Source organism: Lactuca saligna, chromosome 8, assembly GCF_052625555.1.
Source record: "Lactuca saligna cultivar CGN05327 chromosome 8, ASM5262555v1, whole genome shotgun sequence".
Classification (NCBI taxonomy): domain Eukaryota; kingdom Viridiplantae; phylum Streptophyta; class Magnoliopsida; order Asterales; family Asteraceae; genus Lactuca; species Lactuca saligna.
In genome coordinates, this window is record NC_136424.1 from 192,244,653 (window position 1) to 192,269,575 (window position 24,923).

General features: G+C 37.5%; 1 protein-coding gene and 1 non-coding gene across 5 annotated transcripts; one reads left to right on the top strand and one right to left on the bottom strand.

Annotated features, from left to right (window-relative positions):
- Positions 1–6,354: 6,354 nt before the first annotated feature.
- Positions 6,355–9,416, bottom strand: LOC145011346 (Pentatricopeptide repeat (PPR-like) superfamily protein). 4 transcript variants are annotated; one of them, XM_078970049.1, is made up of 2 exons: positions 7,428–9,416; positions 6,355–6,624 (listed from the first exon to the last, which is right to left on the bottom strand). In XM_078970049.1, the coding sequence occupies exons 1-2, from the start codon at positions 9,381–9,383 to the stop codon at positions 6,508–6,510; spliced, it is 2,073 nt and encodes a 690-aa protein (XP_078826175.1). In that variant the 5' UTR covers positions 9,384–9,416; the 3' UTR covers positions 6,355–6,507. The 4 variants fall into 4 exon arrangements, with proteins under 4 accessions (XP_078826175.1, XP_078826176.1, XP_078826178.1 ...); XM_078970050.1 differs by having other exon boundaries at positions 7,414–9,416; XM_078970052.1 differs by having other exon boundaries at positions 7,409–9,416.
- Positions 9,417–9,523: 107 nt separating this feature from the next.
- TRNAQ-CUG (transfer RNA glutamine (anticodon CUG)) lies at positions 9,524–9,595 on the top strand. The gene has a single exon. It is a non-coding gene; the product is annotated as a tRNA-Gln (tRNA).
- Positions 9,596–24,923: the final 15,328 nt, after the last annotated feature.

Below are 24,923 nucleotides of genomic sequence, written 5' to 3' on the forward strand. Positions count from 1 at the left end.
CCCACTACCCGATTAGAAAGGGAAAAAGTAATCGCCGGTTTAATTAGAGTTGAGACTTCGAGTCTTAATTAGATATATTTCCCTTATGTGTTAGGTAGTGGCAAGTTCGAGATTCAAGTGTAAAGATAACCGTTTTTTGCTTGCCAGGTGAGTCTTCTCACTATGCCTTACTCGATGGGGTAACTATGTGTGACCAGAAGGTCTTATGTGTATGATGAAAATGTGATGTATGTTGTATATGTAATATGTTATAATATGAGTATGATGATATGGACCGGAAGGTCAACGGAGCATGAACTAGAAGGTCAACAGAGTTATGGGATGGAAATCCCCTGAGACACTTGGATCGGAAGATCCCATAGAGCTATGGCCTGGAAAGGCGTATGTGCTGTACGTGGTATTTTAGGGAACTCACTAAGCTTCATGATTACTGTGTTATATGTTATGTGTTTCAGGTTTCTCTCAGGATCACGGGACGACACCGACTCGATTGTACACACCAGAGGAAGAATTATGTTTCTGAGGATCATGGATTATTATTTAATTGAATATGGAGTTTTGTTTTGTAATTTAATCAAAATGAGATTTTTACGAAAAGTATTTTAAGATTAAGCAATTTTAAATGAAAATTTTAGTTTTGAAAAATTTCGGTGTTACACATACATACATACATACATACATACATACATACATACTAGAAACAGTATCACAGTAAGAACCATATAAAAGTATTTAGATAAGTTGGACGTTGTGGTTAAGCTTAGATAGCTATGTAATAATATCGGGGATAAATATAGCCCGATCAACTATATTTATGCGAGATATGACTAACATATGTTTGGGAATGATCGTGGTGAACAACAAGTCTAAAACTTACCAACACTATATGCCAACAAACTCTAGAACATAACATAAAATTAAGACACTATAGGAGTATTTTATGACACTATAGAACTATACAACTAGACTTTTCATGAGTCTTTATACCATTATTCATATACAGTCAACATAGACAGACCTATAGTTAAGATGTTCTAATCTAAAACCATCTTTAAACCTTATGGAAAAAAGATGCCACCACGTAAATCTATCAGGAGTGTCAACAACACAACACCAACTCCACCACAACCACCATCTAAGCAGATGGACACTGCTATTTTCCAAGTTGCTATAACAGCTGTTGTGGCAGCCATCATTGCATAGATCAGCACGAATGGTGCTAGTGGGTCAGTAGGCGATACCAATAATGCTACACAGGGATATAGTCAGGGACACTCGAGGGAATGTTCCTACAAAGACTTCACAAATTGCAAACCAAATTCTTTCGATGGTATCGGATGTGTCATTGCTTTAACAATGTGGTTCAAGAAGACAAAGTTGGTGTTTGAAGTATGTGCATGCTCAGAAACTAGAAAAGTTAAATTCGCAGCCTGCACCTTCATGGATAGAGCCCTCTCCTGGTGGAATAGTTATGTCAAATCGCTGACTCTCCCAATGGGCAATGCCATGAGCTGGGAGGACATGAAAATTATGATGCTAGCAGAATACTGCCCGAGGGGTGAAGTACGAAAGCTAGAGAAAGAGCCCTGGAACCTTACCATGAAAGACTCCAACATTGCAGCATACACTGCTAGATTTACCGAACTAGTAGTACTATGTTTCGGGATGGTCACCCCGGAAAGTTAAAAGGTGGAGCGATACATCTCAGGATTATCCCCCCATATTCAAGGAAATGTGATATCATCCAACCCGTATGCGTTTGACAGTGCCAAACGCCTGCTACAAACACTTGTGGATCATGGAGTCCACCAGGCTTTATAACAGCTACTCCTGAGCAAACCAAAGGAAGTGAAAATAAGAAGAAGTTTTGGAACAAGAGAAAGAGCCAACCAACACAAGAACCCACAAAGAAACAGCAAACTGTGGCAATCCATGCTTCTACTGTTCCTACCACTCCAGCACCTGCCAAACAGTATGCATGAACCCTCCCAAAATGCAATAAATGCAACTTCCATCACTATGGAGCCTACCAAGAGATGCAATGCAATAACTGCAACAAAAGGGGCATATTTTTCGCTTCTTTAAGGCACCGGCACAACAAATCAATCAAAGCATTAATGTCGGAGTGAGCCAAGCTTGCTACGGATGTGGTGAAATGGGGCATTTCAAGAGAGATTGCCTAAAAGCAAGGAATACCGGAGGCGTGAGATGAGTTTTAACAATGGGTCCATGAGGAGGCTATGAATGATCCTACCATGGTGATTGTTACATTCCTCTTCAATCATTCATATGCATGCATACTTTTCGTTAGTGGTGCGGAGAAAATTTTCGTGACCCACAAGTTTAAACACTTAAACAAAATCCCCAATCACTAAAAGACACATTCACCGTAGAAATGGCAAATGGAAAAGTAGAAAGCATTAACGATATATACATAGGATGTACCCTCACTCTAAACAAATACTCTTCCCAAATCGACCTGATGCTAGTCACAATAAAAAGTTTCTACGTCATCATTGGCATGGATTCGTTAAGTCCTTAACATGTTAATATTTTGTGTTACGAAAAATTCGTACGCCTAAATCTGCCAAATAGCGAAACCCTCATCATCTATGGAGACAAACCAGGCATGAACCTTCAAATCATTTCTTGCATCACGGCTCAAAAGTATCTACGCAAGAAATACTCTACTTTCTTAGCTCACGTGGTGGATGAGAAGCAAGAAGTGACAGACATCAAAGATGTTCCTGAAGTTTGTAACTTCCCAGGCATATTTCCTGACGACCTTCCAGGAGTACCTCCAGAACGCCAAGTCGAGTTTAGAATTGACTTGATTCTTGGAGCCACCCCCATAGCCAAATCCCCATACCATTTAGCACCGTATGAAATGCAGGAATTGTCTAATCAACTGAATGAATTGCTAAGCAAAGGATTCTCAGACCAAGCTTCTCTCCTTGGGGAACACTGGTCTTGTTCATGAAGAAGAAGGATGGATCGTTCTGCATGTGCATAGACTATCATGAACTAAATAAACTCACCATCAAAAATCGATACCCTTTACCTCGAATCGACGATCTTTTTAACCAACTACAAAGAGCAAGTTACTTCTCAAAGATAAACCTAAGATCAGGATATCATCAGCTGCAATTCCATGAGGAAGATATTCCCAAGACCGTATTTAGAAATCGCTATGGTCACTATGAATTCATAGTAATGCCCTTCGGATTAGCAAATGCACTCGCGGTATTCATGGCCCTGATGAACCGTGTATGCCGACCTTAGACAAATTCATAATAGTTTTCATTGATGACGTATAAGGAAGAACACATTCAACACCTACGACAAGTCTTGGAAACATTAAGGGCAGAGAAGTTGTATGCGAAATTCTTGAAATGCGAATTCTGGATTCGAAAGGTGGGTTTCCTAGATCACGTGGTCAGCGAGAAAGGGATACACGTAGATCCCTCCAAAATCAAGGCACTCGAAAATTAGGCGACCCCAAGAACACCAATAGAAATTCGTCAATTTCTAGGCCTTGTTGGATACTACAGGAGATTCATACAAAACTTTTCAAAGATCGCGAAGCCACTCACTACCTTGACTCTGAAGGATGCAACCTTCAACTGGGAGGAGAAACAAGAAGCTGCTTTCCAGACGCTAAAGCAAGCCCTATGCAGCGCCCTGATCTTGTCCCTCCCAAAGGGACGGAAGATTTTGTAGTTTACTGTGATACGTCCAAGCAAGGGCTAGGTTGTGTTCTTATGCAATGAGGAAATGTCATTTCCTATGCCTCAATGTCATTTTCTATGCCTCAAGACAACTTATGAATCATGAAGTCAATTATACCACACACGAACTCGAACTGGTAGCAGTGGTATTCACTCTGAAGATCTGGAGACACTACCTTTATGGTACGAAGTGCAAAATCTTCACGGATCATAAGAGTCTCCAACACATTTTCGATCAAAAGGAACTCAACATGAGGCAACGACGATTGGTAGAACTACTAAACGATGATGAATGCGAAATTCGCTATCATCTAGGAAAGGCCAATGTAGTAGCAGATTCCCTTAGTCGAAAAGATTACTTGAGCCGCCGACTTACCAGGATTTGGGCGCTATGATACTTATATGTGGCATACATGATGATGTGACAGTTACAAAATACATACAACGAATTATGCAGTGGAAACAAATTTTTGCATTGAAGAAACCGCATCATCAACTTCACCTAAAGCAATTTGTTTCCATTATAAGTTATATTTCAAATTACAATAGCTCAAATCCAAACAGTAATAAATAATGATCGTAACCCTTAAAACGTGTAATAATGAATCAAAAAATATAATTGATTTTATAAGGATAAAATGTAAAAACAAATAAAGAGGACAATCGAGCTAAACGAGGAAGAAATCATATAAGATCAAGAATTTCTTGTTAAGACCATACTTAGAAATGATGATTGATCTCAATTATAACGATGGAGTAAGAACCAAAATGACGAAAATGCCCTCACGTGAAGAGCACAACTCACTCATCAACATGACAGATCTAATGTCATACGGACCATGATTGCAAGGGTTTTCATACATTGGGAATCTATGCAACAAAATCTTCATAAGGACAAAACTATCACTTTTTCTAGACATATGGACCCTTTATATAATTTTGTCTAATTAATTAATTTCCGGGTTTTCATACATTTGTTTTCATACATTGGGAATCTATGCAACAAAATCTTCATAAGGACAAAACTATCACTTTTTCTAAACATATGGACCATTTATATAATTTTGTCTAATTAATTAATATCCGTTTAAACCTTTAAAAAGTGATCTATTTTTTCAATAATAAATCAAAGGTTTAGCCCACATGGTCACATATTGCGAAAATTATTCAAACCACTCCCAGATTCACTTTGCATTCTACCTTCCATGTAAAATCAACCTCACAAAAAAATGGGTTGCTGTTTAACCACCACTGCCGCCACCGCCGCCGCCGCTGCCGCACACGACTCCAAAACCAGCTCAAAACGCCGTGATGCTCCTCCATCGTTGCCATTTGAAGAAGAAACAGTGAAAGAAGTCCTCTCCGAAATTCCAGTCGCCTCCAAAAAACCATCGCCGTTGATCAGTTCCTCCCCAACAAAAATCACCGCCGACTACCAACAGATTCCTCATCCCGAACAAGATTTTAAGTCTAAAAACGCTGTCGTTCAGTTGACCAAGAACCCAATTGAAGAAAATGCTTCTGAGATCTCGTCGGAGATGTATACTTACAGTGCGAGCTTTTCCGCTGCAACGACGACGACGACGATCGGAACCGGAACAATAGATGAAGATGGAGAAGTTACCCAGAAAGTAAAAAAGCTTCCGCCTGCCAAGATGGTGTCGAGAAGACAGCCGACGAACTATTCCGGCGAACGCGCCACTAGGAAAGAAAGAGGTATTAGGCCTCCGGCTAGAAGATCAGCTGTTCCATCCACGGATAAAAAACCCCACTTTCCGTCCAGAAATGTAACCACTGCACAACGCCAAGGAAACCTGGTACCATCGAGTGCCATCCGACGTGAACCTCCAGCTCGGAGATCGAGATCGCCGGCGTTGCGGGGGGAAGCAGGAAAACTTACGAAAGTTACGGAGAGAAGTCCTGTTCAGAAGTCTGGCAACCGGGTACCGGTGAACATGGCGGAGAATAATGGAAATGTTAAGTTAAAGAAGATTAAAGGCGGTGGCGATGGCGTGCCGGAGCCGGAGGAGCCGGGGACATGTGAATCGCTGGAGAATCCCCGTGTTTCGTTGGAGTGCTTCATATTCCTGTAACTCGAGATGAAATATCTTCCTGAAACGACACCGTTTCATATGATGATGACGTCGTTTTCGTTCCGTTTGACTTGGAGAATTTTTTGTAGAGAAAAAAAAAATGATGTGACGTGAAAATGTATTTATTTTTAGGAATTTAGTTTTTTATTTTCTAAATTCTGTAATGTGTAAGTAGCAATGTTAAAATTCTGATCTTATTTATTGAAATATTCTGTCAAAAACCGACTCTTAATTACAAACATTCGTGTTCAGGGCACGACTTGTCTTCCTTAGAAACCCTTTGATAGTTTGATTCAGCAAATGTCTCTTGATTGCTTAACTTTTGTCAAAAAATAAATAAATAAATAACAATTTCAATGATTTTTTATAATTTAAACTAAATTTAATAAGTAAATGAATTGTTTGACACGCCTCTTATTAAGTCCGTAAAAACTACCGTTTTTAGTCTTGGTTAGTATTCCTAAATTGCTAATTATTTAATTATGATTGATTAAAATCAATAATATTTTTTTAATAAATATCTATACACTACATTCTAACAACATTAACAAGTAGCTCATTTGTCTGAAACGAAATTACAATACTTTTCTATTTACTTGATAAAAGATAAATACAATCTTCATCTTTCGTAAAATTAATTATCCCTAATTTCTATATATTTACAAAACCCAAGCTTTACAAGATACCTATACAACACGCGTATCTAACATAAAATCACTTTTAGCTGATACGTATCTCTCCAGTCTGTGCATCTTTAATCCGCATGACACTAGGGGTACATTAGTCATTTCACAAGGGTTGTCCTGAGCAAAACAAATAGAAAAAGACTAGACGTGTCAGGAGAAAAAGGAGTGAGCAACAATCAAATTTTGACATGATAGAAAAAAAGAAGGGTAAGCCAATCTGCTCAGATAATGTTTTTGACTGTAAGGTTTGGAACAATGTCAAGCGTAAATTAGTCATTTTGCATGAAAAAACTTGAAAACTGTAAAACCCATTTGTTACATAAGACAAGAAACTGTAAAACAAGTTATCTTGTGTTTGGTATGTGGTAGATTGGACCAGGACCATAAGAGATGTTAATAAGACAAAAATAACAACTTTGTAAAAGACATAAATGCCCTCCTCCGACCTTTCAACTACTACTAAGGGGCAAATCAGTCATTCTGCAACATCAAATATAAGGAAATAGAATGTTATAACTATAACAAACAAATATATGAAAGTACGTTGCTATTTTTGCATTTTGCCCTAAATCCTATTTGAAAAACTTTGGGGCACACTTAGAAAAATGAAAAAAAATGTGTGCAAATTTGCAAAAAGTTGGTACTTAATGGAAAACCCCATCCCCTTGACTTTCTCGATTAAGTCGTTCTTTCTGTGTTAAGTAAAAAAGAAACACTCAAATATAGCTTAGCAAATTAATGGCTTTTCTTTATTCCCGTGTATGGATAAAGTACTCGACGGATAAATATATATTTGTCAAGAGTGACTGTTACATAAACAAAGGCTATTTCTTTTTCTCGATTTAATGAGTAAAAGTAAATGACCGTTTTACCCTTCTTTGAGTAAAAAAAGAAACAACACCTCACTTGTCAACAAGCACCTTAAACTTCACACGCCTCTTAATCGTACCCATCCTCTCATACCCAATCCCAATCTTACTACGCATCAACTTCATCGCCATGTCAGCATTCCCAACTTTTCTCAACGCATTAATCAAAACCGTACGAACTCTCCCGGGTATCTCTCTCCCTCTATCCACAATCCCATCCGCCAATTTACACGCTTGGTCAACTCTACCTGCTTTGACCAAAACATTAATCATATCTTCACAACTCGTTTCCACAACTACCCCCATTGGTGCCAACTCATCCAAAATCCTACACGCCCGGCCCACTTTACCCGATAAACAAAGCCCAGTCAAAAGAACCCGAACCGAACCCGAACTCGGTGTTATTCCATTATCAATCATCAAATCCCAAATCTTTAAAGCTTCCTCATTTCTATGTTTTTTAAATAATCCATCCATTACAATTGTGTACGTGTACACCGTTCGATCACAACCGTCGATTTCCATCTTTTCAAAAACCGACAATCCCTCATCGATCTTCCCGTTCTTCATATACGCATCAAGAATCGCATTATAGCAATACGAATCGCAAGTAATTTTATTGGCAACCATTCCTTCGAATAACTTTTCGGCTTCTAATAATCTCCCGGATTTTCCGAATCCATCGATTAAACTCGAATAAAACATCGAATTAATCGCGATTTTATTTTCACGACATAAATTAAAATATTGTAACGCCTCGGATAATCGTCCGGTTTTACATAAAACGTTCACGATTACACCGTAAGTGACCTCGTCAGGGGTAAAACCGTCATTATTTAGCCTCTCGAAAATTCGTATCACCTCGTTTACGTGTCCGGCTTTTGCATATCCATCCATTAAAGCGGTGTAAATTGCGAGATTACCTTTACGCCCTTTTCGGATCATGTTTTCAAAAACCATATACCCTTCCATTGGTTTCCCGGCTTTACAAAGACCTCCAATTACTAAACTATAAGCGTGTGGTGGGATTTCTAGTTCTTTTTCTTCCATTTCATTGTAAAGTTTCAAACAAGAATCATAATCGTTGTCTGAATAATAAGCTTGGATTAAAGTTAAATAAGTGATCTTATCGTGTTCTATGTTCTTTTCCTCCATTTTCGTAAATTTCTCCATGGCTTTCTTTGTGTTTCCGGATTTACAATACCCTTTGATCATTGTGTTATATGTTACAGTATCGGGTTTAATGGCCCCGGTTTCCATAACTTCAAAAACTTGTTCGGCTGATTCGATGAACATTGAATTAACCAAACCGTTTATCAAGAAATTGAAAGTAAACAAACTGGGTTCGATGCCGTTTTCTTTCATTTGTTTCCATACCCATAATAATTCTTCAACCATTCCGAGATTCCCAAATGATTTGATTAATAAATTTGCAGACTTTATGTTCATCAAGAAACCCTTTTGTTTAAGCTCAATGAACACAGATTTAACCCTATGTAAATCTTTAGAAACAGATAGAACATCAATCAAGAAAGCATAAGATTCAAGATTATGAGAGTAAGTGTATCCACCACCCTTTTGCTTACCTGCCCATTTGAAGAACCGATGGCACAATTCGGGCTGGTTTTTGACCCGACTAGAACTAAGAACGTAGGAAACGAAATTGGGTGATAATCTGATGAACCATTTGCGACAAAAATCATCCAATTTGGGTTCCATTTGGGATGAATCGTCGTTTAAAAGATTGAGGATCTGGTCAACCCATGCTGAAGGTTTGGGGTGTGGTGTGATGAGATCGGAGGTGTCGTTGATGGGTTGAACCCATTCCGGTGGTGGGGGTGCGGTTGTGGTGAAAACCCATCTGGAGTTTGAGATGGGAGGTGGATTCGGGTCGGGTTTTGATGAATTGTGATGTGGGTGATTAATCTTTCTTCCGCCATTGATGGACGAAGAGTGAGGTCTGTTGGTTGCGATGGGATAGAGGGATTTCAGTAGGGTTTTTCTCATTGCGTTAAAATTGAATTTGTAGCTTGAAATCGATTTTGCTCTGAATTGAAGTTTCGAAACCTGTAATCAGGGTTTTACGAGGTTTTCGAAATATAATTTTCACATTAAATATATATTGTGGATCCTTGAGAACATCAATTGGTCCTATGGTCTAGTGGTTAGGACATTGGACTCTGAATCCAGTAACCCGAGTTCAAATCTCGGTAGGACCTTATTTTTGTAATTTTTGAGCCACGTACAATCCTTTCTAGTTCAACCACCTATTTTTCTACATGTAAGCAAAATGAAAGCTATATGACAACTCAAGAACGGGATAAATTTTAGAGATTTTCACAAACATACCAATCATAAATGCTCTTGTATCACACTATTTTATCGTTTTTTGTTTAATTTTAAAACTGTCATGTATTTTGGAGTTCACAATTGACCAATTGTTTATAACCTAACACTATCATTAATAAATCTAATTAACTTTCCCACCTAAGTAATATATATATATATATATATATATATATATATATATATATATATATATATATATATATATATATATATATATATATATATATATATATATATATATATATATATATATATATATATATATATATATATATATATACATGTTAACCTCTTTATGAATCCTCATATACCATCTTATCTAACTACTATATAAACATACTAAAATCATAACATTATTTTACACCAAAGCTCACACTAATTCATTCACCAGTCTATTTTTTTGTTATAAAAAATATCTATAACAATAAGGTTGCTTATCATTACGAAGATGAAGAAAGTCAATGGTCATTCTTAAAATATTTATTATGTTATCCCAAGTCTCCCAGGTTAACAGGATTTCTACCATGATAAACCATTTTCATATAAGATGTCTGATTATATTTTTGAAGCTATGTAGGACGTTGAAGATGACCAAACGATGAACTCGGTAATGTGTCAGATAATTATTGCACATAGAGCTCTTGTAGCAAAAATCCAAAAAAATGAATAAAAGAGTTGTCGAGATTAAGAAGAAATAAAAGTTGTAGAAAATATGAATTTATAATAGGATTTTTTTTTGAACGGCAGCAAACAAATATGTTAAAACAAAACTAGCAAGATGCTAGGAGTACAGATCATTAAGACTGAGTAGGATTTTGAAGCCACAAACTCCAATTATCCTAGCCTTAGAGTTACGAGACGAGAACCAACGAAACGAAATATCAACAATGGAATCAAAAATCCTATCTTTTCTAGGCTTATTACTACTAAACAAAATATCATTAAGGAATGTCCAAAGCACCTAAATGACCATAGAAAATGATATTAAGGAATGTCCAAAGCACCTAAATGACCAAAGAAAATACCGAGTCAACAATCACCCATTGTTGTCTAACATTAGGCCTCACATCAATCCAGTCCATCATGTCTCTCATAGTGAGAAAAACAATGATATCCAAATCAAGCGAACAACTAACCCGCCTCTAAATTTGAGTTGCAATTGTGCACTGAATAAACAAGTGCAACACATCTTCAATAGCATCGTTACACAATGGACACAAAACCGAGTCAAGATCCACCCCTCTCCAACAACTTCGACCTAACAGGGAGCCTACCCATCAATAAACGCCAAATAAAAACATTTATTTTAATAGGAACCGAGCGATTCCATCGACTAGGCAAGGAACCTACGGAAGTCTGGTCGATTTAACCGAAAAGCACCTCAAATTATCAAGATTCCAAACCCATTTGTCTGACTCCGTGCCAAGCTAAAAGCCATCCAATAAAGACATCAAATTCACAAGTTGCTCCTGTTCAACCCGTCCTCTAATATCACGACGCCAAGCAAAAACCCAACCCGTCGGCGACCAATAGTCTCTAACTAAAGAATTTTGGTTAGAAGCTAGTGCAAACAATCTTCCGAATTGCACCATGATAGGAACATCCAAGCACCAAACATCGTGCCAAAACCAAATAGTAGCTCCATTACCGATCACTCTAGCCATGGCATTCGAAGGTAGTAAACCACTCTCATGAAGATGATTAATAGACCCCACAATTTTTTGCCAAACACCACCACCACTTTGTATTCTTGAGCCCCCAGAAAAACCTCCCCCTTCACCATAAAAAAACTTTCAAACTTTCATCCATAAGGCTTCAAGCGAATTAAAGAATCTCCATTTCCATTTATATAAAAGACCCAAATTAAAAGCATCTAAACTACCAATACTCAAACCACCCTACCCAAACCACCCTGGTCAAAAGAGTTTAACGCCAAATTCCACTTAACCCAATGAATACGTTTTTGACCCTCTTCCATACCCCAAAAAAATGAGCCCTTATATTCTCTAAAGCCTACAAAACAACAACAGGAGGCCTAAAAATAGATAAGTAATAAATACCAATGCTACCCAGGACTGACTTAACAATAGTTAAATGACCACCAATAGATCAAAATCTAGCTTTCCAAGAGGCCAATCTCTTCTTGAAGCGATCTATAATTATTTGTCATCCTTTGACACGCACCATAGATTCGCCAATCGGAAAACCAAGATACACAAACGGAAAATATCCAGCCGAGCAGCCTGTAAAAGAAGCGAGATTGGTGATTTCAGACCTACCAACCCCCATGCCATATATACTAGATTTAGAAAGGTTGAGATTTAGACCTGGGACTAAATAAAAACATCTCAACTCCCGAATCAAATTTCGGACATTATTCTCATTCCACTCTCCCAGAAAAATAACATCATCTGCATAAAACAAATGAGAGATAGCTAAGTCATGTGACTCAAGTTGGCCCCCCATAAACACACCTTCCGACACCGCATCCTCCATAGCGATATGAAGGCCCTCCATAGCAATAATGAAGAGAAAAGGCGACAAAGGGTCACCTTATCTCAACCCTCTAAACAATTGAAACTCATCCCGTAGGGCAACCATGCAAAAGAACTGAAGAACAAGCATTAGAAAACATCCCCCTGATCTACACTCTCTGTCTCTCCCTAAAACCAAAAAACATCATGATCCTATCAATATAATCCCAACTATCAATCATACGCTTTTTCAAAGTCAACTTTAAAAATTGTAAATTTCTTCTTCTTGTGGTTGAACCAATGAACTATCTCATACACAAGAAGAGGACCATCTAGAATTTGCCTGGAGTTGAGAAAAGCAGACTGCTCCAACCCAATAACATCATGCAAGACCGATGCTAACCTATTAGCCAGCAGTTTAGCAATAATCTTAAACTGCATGCCAGTGAGACTAATAGACCGATAATCATTGATACGAATAGGATTGTCAATCTTAGGAATCAATGTAATAAAAGAAGAATTACACTCAATGGGAAACCTAGAATTGACACAAAATTCTTGCACAAAAGCCACAATATCATCACCCAAAATCTCCGAAAAATGCCTGAGAAACCGGAAAGAGAATCCATCAGGACCTGGCGCCCGGTCCAGCCCACAATCCCATAGCGCACTCTTGATCTCTTCCCTAGAGAACCTTGAATCTAGAGAAATAGCCGTACCCAGATCAAGAGATATGAATCTATCACTCTTACGTCCCATCAAAACTCCCTTAAAAGGTTGGAATTTAGAAGCATAAAAATCATAAAAGTCTTTTTTTTTACTAGAGGTAGGTCCGCAACCCACTCCCCGTCAATAAAGATGCCTCTAATAAGCCTCTGACATCTTTGTTGCTTCAACATAGCATGAAAAAAAAAAGTTGAGTTCTCATCCCCCTCGATACCCCATTTAAATCGAGCTTTTTGGGCTGAATCAAGAGACCGAGACTTTTCCAAGGAAGCCAGATCATCGAGAATAGCCCTTCTCTCCCGAGCCAAATCATCACACGAGCCACCAGCATCAAAGCTCTTATTAATATCAACCAATCTATATAGGAGATAGTTACTAGAAACTCTAGATTCCTCCTTATAACCTACAACCCTTTTTTTTATTCGGTCTTTGTCACACCCCCAAACCAGAACAACGGAATCATTCGAGGGCGGATGACTTCATGTAGTATCGTAACAAGTGAATACATAGTAAAGAAAGTAAAACAACCATCATATATATAATTTAAAAGTTACATTGTTGAATGATACTTGTTCAAAACAAATTACAATATGATGACAAAAATGAGTTTTAAACTGACGACTTAGCGTCACTTCTCCAAAAGCTGAAGTCTACATGTATTACTGAATCCCTAAGAAATACAAGTAGTTTTGAAAGAGTGTCAACAACTAAGTTGGTGAGTTCATAAGCATTTAGGTATAAAATTTGTAAGTTTGGTATAAAATCACTGAGTTTACTTCTGAAAAGTCCAATATTTTTCCATGAGTGTGTGGTAGTTTAAAAGTTCCAAAACTGTAATGCATTAGTAGTTGTCATGCCTAGAATAATATATTTACGTATGTATAAAATCACTAAGACATTTTATAACCCCGTAAATCATTGTATTTTTAATACTCCATGTGAGTTTTATAACCATGCTATTGACCTAGACTGCCTGTAACAATGTTCTTCAGGCGTTGGAATGTTATGATGTTTGTCACCCCAGACCTGACGGTCTAACTGTAGCTAACAGTTTTAGTGCGGGATTGTCAATCCCGTATAGATCTATACAGAAGTATCGCACTCTCCCTACAAGAGAGTATGGTATATAAAACAGGACTTTAACTGCATACTTAAAAGTACGTGAAGTTGAATGTCTCACAAAACTTAGTATCAAATAGATTTACGTATGAAAAGTCCATTCGTTCTTGTATATGAAAGTATTTCCTTGATATAGTACTTATAGTATGTAAAAATCTTATGATTTCCTTGTAAACTATACCTATAATAGTTTTTCCAAAAGTGTGTTTCGTTTGTATAATAAACCCTAGTGTAGTGTTGACTTTGTATGTAAAGTATAACATTTGTAATAACATTATTGAACATTTATACTCAAAATATAAATAAAGTGTTTGATATTTATATAACAACGTGTTTCATTACAAAAGACAAGGTGTTATCGTAATATTTGTTGCATGCGAACATTTTCATATGACATTTAAAATAATAGTATGAAATGCATAGAAAAGGATAGATATTTTCACACGATAATAACCGGGTGTTTACTTGTATCCCCCCACCCTAAAAGTATTTAAAAAGCAATTAAAATGTATTTAAAGTGTGTTTGTAGAGGTATGAACTCACTTGATAGAGTGAAGATGGTGAGATGAAAACCGAGCAGAACTTCGACAGGAGAAAACGGATTTCTCAGGATTCTCAAGAATCTCAGGAGTGTAAAACCTTCCTTCGGGAATTGGATGCGAAGACCGGGGCTTCGAGATATTTCTTGCACGCAAAACGGGGTAAAAACGCAAGAGAATGAGAGAAAATGAGCAATTATGCCTGGAACCCTCGCCTCCCTTTTATAGGGGTTGGAAACCCTCGGTACGCGGGGCGTAACTCCGGGTTACGCAGGGCATGTCGGATGTCATGCATGACTGCATCCTCGTCTTCCGTACTTCGGATGGGACGGGGCATAGAGGCGTAAAGGGGCGACGTGTACGATCAGAAGCCTAGCACCCGAGTACGCTGGGCGTACGAGGGTATGTTGAGCGTAACTCGTCTCTGTTTGTGCACCTCGAACTTGTAAAATCCGTAACTTTCGCATACGAGCTCCATCTTTGACATTTTTTATATGCACGTGTAGGTGAGAATGTACTCTACAACTTTCATTTAGACATCGTCTGCTAAATTTGACTTTATTTTTAATATATTATTTTTAACAGACCGTTGTACTGCTATTGATGAGATCTTCGATTCTTGTTTAGGTTGTTTTGGCTAAAAATCGCTCGATCTCTATTTCAAGTTTTTAGTTGTCTACTGCTATCCCGAAACTTTGAAAAATCATAACTTCCTCATACGAAGTCAGATTTGGGCGTTCTTTTTATGTGTGTTCACGGTTTAATGATATCTACGACTTTTATTTAGATACCTAAGGCTAATAAGTATTTTATTGAAATTTCTCGTTTTACGTTTAACTGTATTGATGGTTTTTGTTGTGAATCTTTGCTTAGTCATAACTTCTTCGTTATAACTTAGTGATTTTTATATTTTTGAAACCCTGGACACGATATCTATCATTTATGAAATCCAGTAGACGACTTTCGAACATTTTATTTTTGACAATAATTTCATTATATATCAAAAAAGGTTACAATCTTGACTTTTTAGGTCATTACATCTATTCGAAATATCGGGTTGTCACAGTCTTTCAAGAATTTAAGTTTATTTTTGAACACAACAAACTTACTCCAAGACCTGTCAACCACGAACTCCTTGACAGCATCTTTCACTATATCATTAAACCCATCAAGCTCTAACCAAGAGTTGAAGAATTTAAATGATGAATTATTATAATCCACCAGAGACACATGCAAGAAAATAGGGCAGTGATCAGACCACCTTCTATCAAGAACCGAAACTTGAAGGAGGTCAAATCTATAATAAAAAGCTTCATCCACCAGAAACCTATCCAACTTACTTAATTTTGAACCAATAGGGTCGATTCTAGTGAACCGCTTCCCAATCATAGGCACATCTATGAGACCCATATCATCAATAAAATCATTAAAAGCAGAAGCTGTAATAGGACAAAAAACGAACCCATTCGTTCAGTCACCTCCTTAACAACATTAAAGTCTCCAAAAAAAAAAACACGTAATTCCCCCCGTTCCTACTTTTAAAATCTTTAAGATATTGCCACATGTAACAACCCAAAAATTTGTGTTTAAATAATACTAAGGTTATCAACGATTTATAATATATCATGAAATCGTACGTCATAAATCCCAAAAACTTATAATAGATGTTTCATAACAAAAGAACTGTAACAACATAACATTGTATCTGAAATAAACTCTCAGGACAAAAGCTGAAGCTATGGTGTGTGCAATGCCATCATCCGAGCTCTTCCCTTTGCTTGCGGAAATACCTGAAACCAAAACTGAAATTGTAAGCACAAAGCTTAGTGAGCTTCCCCAAACTACCACATACCATACAATAACATATAAAGCACATACTGGGCCTTGCCCACTGCATCGGACTGAAGTCCGGAAACTGCATCGGACTGAAGTTCGGAAACTAACCAGGGCCTTGCCCTCTGCATCAGACCGAAGTCCGGAACTAACTGGGACCTTGTCCCCTGCATCGGACCGAAGTCCGGAACTAACTGCATCGGACTAAAATCCGGAACTGATTGGGACCTTGTCCCTTGCATCGGATCGAAGTCCGGAAACTGACTGAGCATAACATAACGTAGCATAAACATATCAACTAGCATAAACACATATACTACATACTGCATCGGACCGAAGTCCGGAACACATAATACAAAGACATGCTTGAATCACAAAGACATCAAGCACACTGAACTACTGCATCATACCAAAGTACGGAACTACTGCTAACTAGACGGGTTGACATTATGGCCGTAGACCCGTTCCTACGGGAAGGAACACTCACCTTGTAGTGTTGGCTGCTGAGATGCTAACTCTAAAAGTGGCCGACTGTTGCTCCGAAACTATCCGGCTACAAATTCCAAAACACTAGATCAGTTACTGATAAATGCTCTCAGGGTAAAATGACTATTTTACCCCTAGTCAAAGTCAACTCCCTAGTCAAAGTCAACTTCCAGTTGACCGAACTCACCGAGTCAGGGCGCAGACTCGTCGAGTCCCTTCATCACTAACTCTGACTTTAACTCACCGAGTCCTCTTTCCCACTCACTAATTCACCCTAAACTCACAAACCAAAGAAAGATGGGGACTCACGACTCTACTCGTCGAGTCCAAAGAACAACTCGTCGAGTTCTGTTGTGCAGATTCCATGCAATCAAATTCTAATCCATTCCAGAGCATCTAACTCATAGATATGAGCCCCTGGAACCATCTAAACACATAAAGTTGCTAACATTACGTGTAACTAAGAAGGAATGAAGCTATTTCACTCAAACACTACTTTACTCAGGAAAACTCATCCGACTCGCCGAGTTGTTCAAGCAACTCGTCGAGTCTAAGGCAATCTTCATTGGACTCGTCAAGTTGCTCATCCAACTCGTCGAGTCCACAGATATCTTCATATGACCCGCCGAGTCAAGCTTGCGACTCGCCGAGACCATTCAGTCCCTTTTCCATACAGACCTGATTTGAGCCATGCAGCGGCTCCAAATCACAGATCCAAGCTTCTAGGGCATGCTTATCACGTAAAGTTGCAAACTTTACGTGCATGCATGGCTTTAAAGGCTTCAAACAACAAAACTAAGCTATTAATGGGGTTCTAAGCTCAAGAGGGATCTCAATCACGATTTTGATTGAAACTTTACACTTCTAGAATACAATGAAGGTCCGGATCTAAAGTTTCCATACAAAGGGGAGTCCATATCTCAAGTTTAAATCATAAGAGGCTACAAAGAAGGCATAACAAGCATTTTGATGGAGGAATGCACAAGGTCAAATCTTCATTACCTAAATGAGAAACAGATGGAAGCTAACTCCTGGATCTCCCTTCTCTTCTATGGACCTTCTTTCCTTCTTTCTCTTCCCAAGGCTTCCAAGCTAGCACAAATACACTCAAACTCAACAATGGGGCTAGGGTTTACATGGGAAATGTTCTGAGAGTGATAGAGGCGAGGTTGGGGGTGCATAAGTGTGTTTAAATGGGGGTGTAAACCCTTAAAATTGGGGCTTCATCCAGACAGGCAGACTCGCCGAGTCCCAACGTATGGACTCATCGAGTAGCCAACTCACACTACTAGAAAAAAAGCCTTTTACGACGCTCATTGTGCGTCGTAAAACGCTCAGACGACGCGCAAATGCGCGTCAAGGAAGGCCATGTCATAAAGAGAGACGACGAGCTTTTGCGCGTCGTCTATAGACGATGCGCATTTACGACGCGCGGTTATGACACGCAATGCGTATCAAGGAAGGCCCTGTCATAAAGGAAGATGACACGCATTTGCATGCCGTAACCTTACGACGCGCGTGTTTATGATACATAATGCGTATCAAGGAAGCCCGTGTCAAGAAAGGCCATGTCATAAATGAACACGACACACATTTTTGCGTATCGTAATTTAAATTTTTTTTAAAAAAAATTAATTATAGATTTACTGATTTTCAAATTAAATTTGTATTTTATGTCTCATAATAGAGAATAACATATCATATACAAAAAATACAATACATTGCACAAAAGTTAATGTAATACAAATAATCATTCCAATAGTAGACAAATGTAACATTTCAACATTTTTTATATAATTAACTAAATTATTAGCCAAATTTCCTAAAATACCAACATACTTTTCTATGAAGAGCATTAACACTATTTTTTTCCATCAAAAACTTCAAAACCTGCATAATTAAATTAATGTGTAATCAGCTACAAAAATTTGTGTGAGCATATGGATAATTCTCTATAAACACCACATAGAGGTATATAAGTGAAGTCAGAAGTCAAAACTGTAAGTAAGGCTAAAGATGCAGCAACTCACATTGAAAAGGTAATTTTACCTCCTCATCTCTTTCACCCATCAACTCCAGTACATTAGAGTGCCTTCGTCTTAATGCTTCTAGTTCTGCTTTTAGGCCAGACAACATACACTTTTGACCATAATTTTTCACACTGCACCAAAAAAAAACATATTAGATCAAAGGGTAATACAGACATTTATCATCCAAAATGTATAACATGATGAAAAGAAAGGAAACTCTACCTCCTTTATCAAATTAACCAATGCCTCAGCAAGAGAGTCATGAATTGATTCCATGGATGCCTGATTGCTACAAATTAATACAAAAACCCTTGACTTCATTGTTGTCCTTGTTTTTCACCAATCTTACCTGTATAATGATGGAGATATAAATTAACATATTTTTCATCAGTTGATATAGCACATGCCTAACAAAGATTCACCAAATAACACCCAAAATGTATTAGCACTTCTGTTAAAAGAATGTTAAAAGTTTTAGTAATCAGTTAATCATCACATCACCTTCTTCTTTACCCTTATGTATTGATGAAGCCATCCAGACACATCTATCAGTAATTTTTTCCTGTAGATCTTATATATTTCTCATGTTTTGACTTACATTGACTTCAGTTCCTGAGAAGGCAACATCATATATCATAATATCAATGAATATTATTATTCCCTCAAAGAGAAAAAGTAACACTTAGCTTCTTCAAGATTTACACGTACTAGAATGGCATCATTTCACTAAGTGGCTTTGTTGGAGGCATATGCATGAAAAGAAAATTTGTAAAAAACTCTAATGAAACTCATTACCCAAGAGTCTTGACTAGGATCAAAATCAGCAGTATGAAAAATGAAAAATTATTTTGATCAACCGGAAACCAACCAAGAAGATTCGGTGCAAGGATTTCATTTAATGAGATGAGAAAATTTATTAAATGAAAAGAATATCATATTGAAGGGTATCCCGAACTTGCTCGTTATAAATCTCAATTATTTGAACAAGGACATCATATTGAAGGGTATCCTTCCTTTGTTCAGCAATAAAAAATAGAGACATTATAAATATTTTGCATGAGATACAATCTTGTATAATTTATAGAAATAAGAAAGCTAGTTACCTGATAAGCTAGTTCTCTGCAACAAATCTCACCCAAGATACAAAGAGTAAGACATGGGTGAAAATTAACATTTTCAAATTGTTGGAGGGTTACAAATGAAAATATGACATGATAAGCTAGTTCTCTGGTGTGGCAAAGGACAAGTGCAGCAACTTGACCTGCTATAGCTGTGTCTCCACATATTGTTCCACATAAGCACCAATTTTATCTCCTAGTGTGTTTGATAACAGATGGAGCATCCAGAATGATGGAATTTTATCCTGAACCTCTACCACCTCTTGAATCTGTCAACAGAAACAAAACTTTTCAGATTTAATCAAAAAATCACCAATAATCAATCTTCAACATCATATCCAAATATTCACTTCATACCACTTTCAAGTAAAAAAGATAAGATAGTAGTGCAAGAAAAGAACCTAGCATTTAGGGTTTAGGGTTTAGGGCATGAAAGTAGAAACTAATGTAAATTGCACCCTTAAAATCTTAATCCCATTAATTTAGGTTAAATTGGTGGCAATTACTAACCTAGATCTTTAGAAATAAAGCTCAAGACACGGTTAATGAAATTGCCTAAATTATTCAGCAACTCAGTGTTGAGTTTTGCTTGAAGATCCGTCCATGTGAATAATATGTCTGATACCTACACAAGTAAACCCAATAATCAATGAAAGAGAAGGAAACAAGAAAAAAAGTGAGAGATCACATTTTTAATTTATATACTGAATAAAAGTTACACCTTTGGTCTATTAGTTACCAAATAGTATCTCCACACTTCTACTGGAATATTTGTATCCTGTGCATCATTACCAAAGACTCCTACACCCTTGATCTTTGAAAACTTACCTTTAAAAGAAATGGGGTTTGTTTATCATGAAAAGAATAGATTTTGGGGTTGAATAGAGGCATAGAACAAACCTCCTTCACAATTTAGATTTGATCTAAAAGAGACTGGTTTGGATTCGCTCTAAAAGAGACCGGTTTGTTTTTGGACCAGTTTAATTTTGGACCTGTTTAGGATCGGTTTTGGACTGCCATGTGTAACATTTTGAAGGACAGAGCAGGACTTCTGTCCGGACTGAACAGTCCAAGACTGGTCCATGACCAATTTAGTTCATATACATATTTTTAGGATCAGTTTGGACTAATTGTTTTGCCCACCTATACCTCATACTACCTTAACAGTTTTCCCCAAGCACATTTCATCTGCTAGAAGTTCTTTGACACTACAACATTGAACCGATGATGAGTTTGAAAAAATAAAACAACTGATTAAAGCCAAGAGCAATAACATACAAGGAAATAAAAAAGTTAATGAAGTACCTATGAAACATCAAATAGTACTTTTCATTGCTCTCCATGTAATGTTGTAGAAGCCAAAATATTTATTAATAAGATATTAAAAGTCAAACAAAGGTTATAAGAGTGTAAAGTAACAAAAGATAGAACATACCTTGGCCTGATCTGTTTCATCTTCATTCTCAATAGTAAATTCACTATTATCATTTAGACCATTATCTGCTTCAAAGGCTCTGCTGATCCAAACTTCTGGAGATACTTCTCGGTCTCTTTCAATAGTTGCTTCAATCGATCCGACTTTGCATCCTATAAAATCAATTTTAATTTTAATTTTAATTTTATTTGAATTCATATCTTTGTTGAGTTGTATTAATAAGATCAGAGCTCACCTTAAAATATTACACCATTGACAGCTTCTGTTTCACCTTTCTGCTTGTTTTTTTCATAGAGATTCACTCATTAACATAATACATGCATAAATGTATGTATGTATGTGTGTGTTAAAAGAATTATACCTGTGTTTCAGCAGAAATTGTTGCTTTTCGACAACCTATAACAAGTTTTTCTCCTGGATCCAATCGACTAAATATAACTGCAGAAAGATAGAAAAGCTAATAAAATTATATATAGAAGATGAGAAATGAGTATAAGAATATAAGGATACTCCCCAGGGACAAGGGTATAAATGGAAACAGCATGACTGCAAGCCAAAATCAAAAGATCCTGAAATCAAATGGAGAAGTAAATATACAAAAAAACATTTTCTAGGGACAAGGGTAGAAATGGAAACAACAGTACCTGTAATACGAGACACTGAAAAGTCTTTGGCGCATGTGGAAGTGAACTCAAAAGAACCAACAGAAGTTATGAGTGTTCAAAGCGATGTTGTGAGTCATAGAAGTTTAGTCCCTCATCTATTGTGGATGCATTTAACTGGTACAAAAAGATACTATTTTTTAGTTTCTTAAAACGGGAAAAAAAATCATATATACAATACTGAATATGAAGTCATACCGAGGCGCCCAATAAAGCCAGGTAGGCATTGTTAGTCATAAGCCGGTTAGGTGCTGCCTGAATAGCCCTTTGCAAAGCATAACGTAGAAGTGAAACTTTATCTTCAAACATAGAAGTTTAGGCGCTGCCTGAAATGCCCTTGCAACCTAAAATTAGAGTACATTACAAAAATGGTCTATGTGCTTTCTGATGTTTATCATGTTTGGTCCAAAGTTGGTGCATTTTTCAGTTATGGTCCTAATTTCAAGGTTTCATTTCAATTTTAGTATTTATTTCAAGGTTCCAAGGACTGAAACTGTAAAAGAATTCAATTTTTGACTAAACATGGTTAACACAGGAACCATTTTGTAAGTTCCTGCCACTTCCTTGATCAAATAAGCATTAATATGTATCAACTGAAAACATAAACACACCTAATCAACCATCGATGAATTAACTTACATATATACACATAAATATATGTTCATACCTGGTTTGGAGTGAAGAAGGCCATGGCTAGGGGAATTAGCCTAGGGGGAGGAATGCTCAATTCCATTCCTTCACACGCAATCACATTTAGAGCTTCACGCCCATAAAACTACCTCTCGATATTCAACTTGTCCTTATCTTGATGATCTAAAGTAGCATCAAACATATCGAACATTGAAGAGAAATGAAAAAGAACCTCCTTGAAACGAGTCACAAAAAATAGAGAACTATAAGAGCGTGAGGTGAGATTTGAGGAGGTGAAGTGTGAAGAAAGCTATGGGGGCTAGGTTTCCTTTACGATTCTAGGGTTTGATGAATTGTGTTAATCGAACAATATAGCCTAGGCGACAACTGCTTACTCTTTCATGGGACCTTAAACACCGAGCATACACCGGCGTTCAACGCTCTCAGGATTACGACCTAGCAATCTGATTGCAGACGCAGCGTTCTCCTGACCTTCTGTGGATCGAGAAATGAAGGAGAAGAAAATGTAGAGAGAGAAAAAAGTTTGAGAACCATTTGAAGAAGTTAACGAATTCAGATGAGAAATTAGGGCTCGTATGAAGCGGTATCTCTTTCGTCGAGAACCCCTGTGGGTTTGATCTGTTCAAAAGACGGGATCATATTGTGATTCTGTTGTGGGAAAAAAGAGGATTGGTGATGTTATTAGGGTTTTTTGGGTATTAGAGTGAGAGAGAGAGAGAGAGAGAGAGACAGAGAGAGAGATAGAGAGAGAGAAGAACGATGGAAATAAGGCAGAGGGTAACAATGGCGGCCTTTCAAACTTTTCGGATTTTCGTTCCCCCAGCTGCAAAAGAAGAGAACGCGCCTTTCATTAAAAAAATATAAAGCGACATTTCTAGACGACACCTATTTTTAAATAAGTGCCCTCTGTGTTTTTATTTTTTTTTGTTCGACATTAATTTTAGGGCACGCATAAAAGCGTGTCCATTATCCTTCAAATTTTAGAAGAGATAACATTATTTTTAGGGCACACGCTTTTGCGTATCGTAAATCACCGCGTGTCATTGTTTACGCGTCATTAAAGGGTTGTTTTCTAGTAGTGTCAATTTGCGTGATCATCCTGTCTCTACTCGACGATTCGGGCTACAAACTTGTCGAGTACCCCTCAAATGAAATTACTTTATTTAAATCAAATACCATAAATGAGGCGTTACACCACAGGTCAAAATTTCTCCCGGACTCCTAGAAGAGCATAAATATTAACCATGTAACAAGGAAAACTAAAAGGAACCCAAACTCCTCCAACTATAACCACATTATTCGTACAATGAACACTGCTTTTCGCAAACACATTAGGGTCCCAAAGAGAAAGAATACCCCTTAAGAGACCCCGAGCACAACTACACGCAAAATCAAAACAAGGATTACCCCATATACTCCTGACTTTGAACAAATCAATTTTTGTCATTTAGTCTCCTGTAACTCTAGAAACGACACCCCATTCTGGATACACAACGAATGAACCCAACTTCTTTTTAGAGAAGTTCGGGCACCACAAATATTCAAAGATAGATAATTCATCTATCCACTTCTACCACACCAACGCTAGACAAGATTTTAGAAACCTTATCCTTATGAGATTTCATGTCATACCCAAGAAGATCATCCATTTCAAAGTATTGTTTCAAGACATCCTCAAAATCTTCTACACCCATCAGAACTCTCTTCTTTAACAACGTAGAAGAAACATGTGAACCAGAGGATCTCGAAGCCGAGGCATTAAGATTAAAATCCCCATGTAGCTTCTCACGCTGGAGCCCTGGAGGTTGAGATAAAGATTCTGAAGCCCCACCCCCACTACCCCACCCTGTTGAACTGCCTCCTCAACCGGCGAAGAAACCCTCTCAGGCCTAGTTGACGACTTCACCGATGCATCAACCAGGATCGATGCGACCCGTTCATCATCTTCAAAGCATCTATCCACCTTCTTCTTCCTCTCACTAGTTTGAAAAAAACGACCTTTTCTATCTACAAAACCGGATCCTCTATCAACTAAATTTGTAGTGCTATCTATATTAAAAAATCTGCTACCTCCTCATCATCCTTACCCTCCCGACAATCCTTTTGTAGATCATACACATCTTCA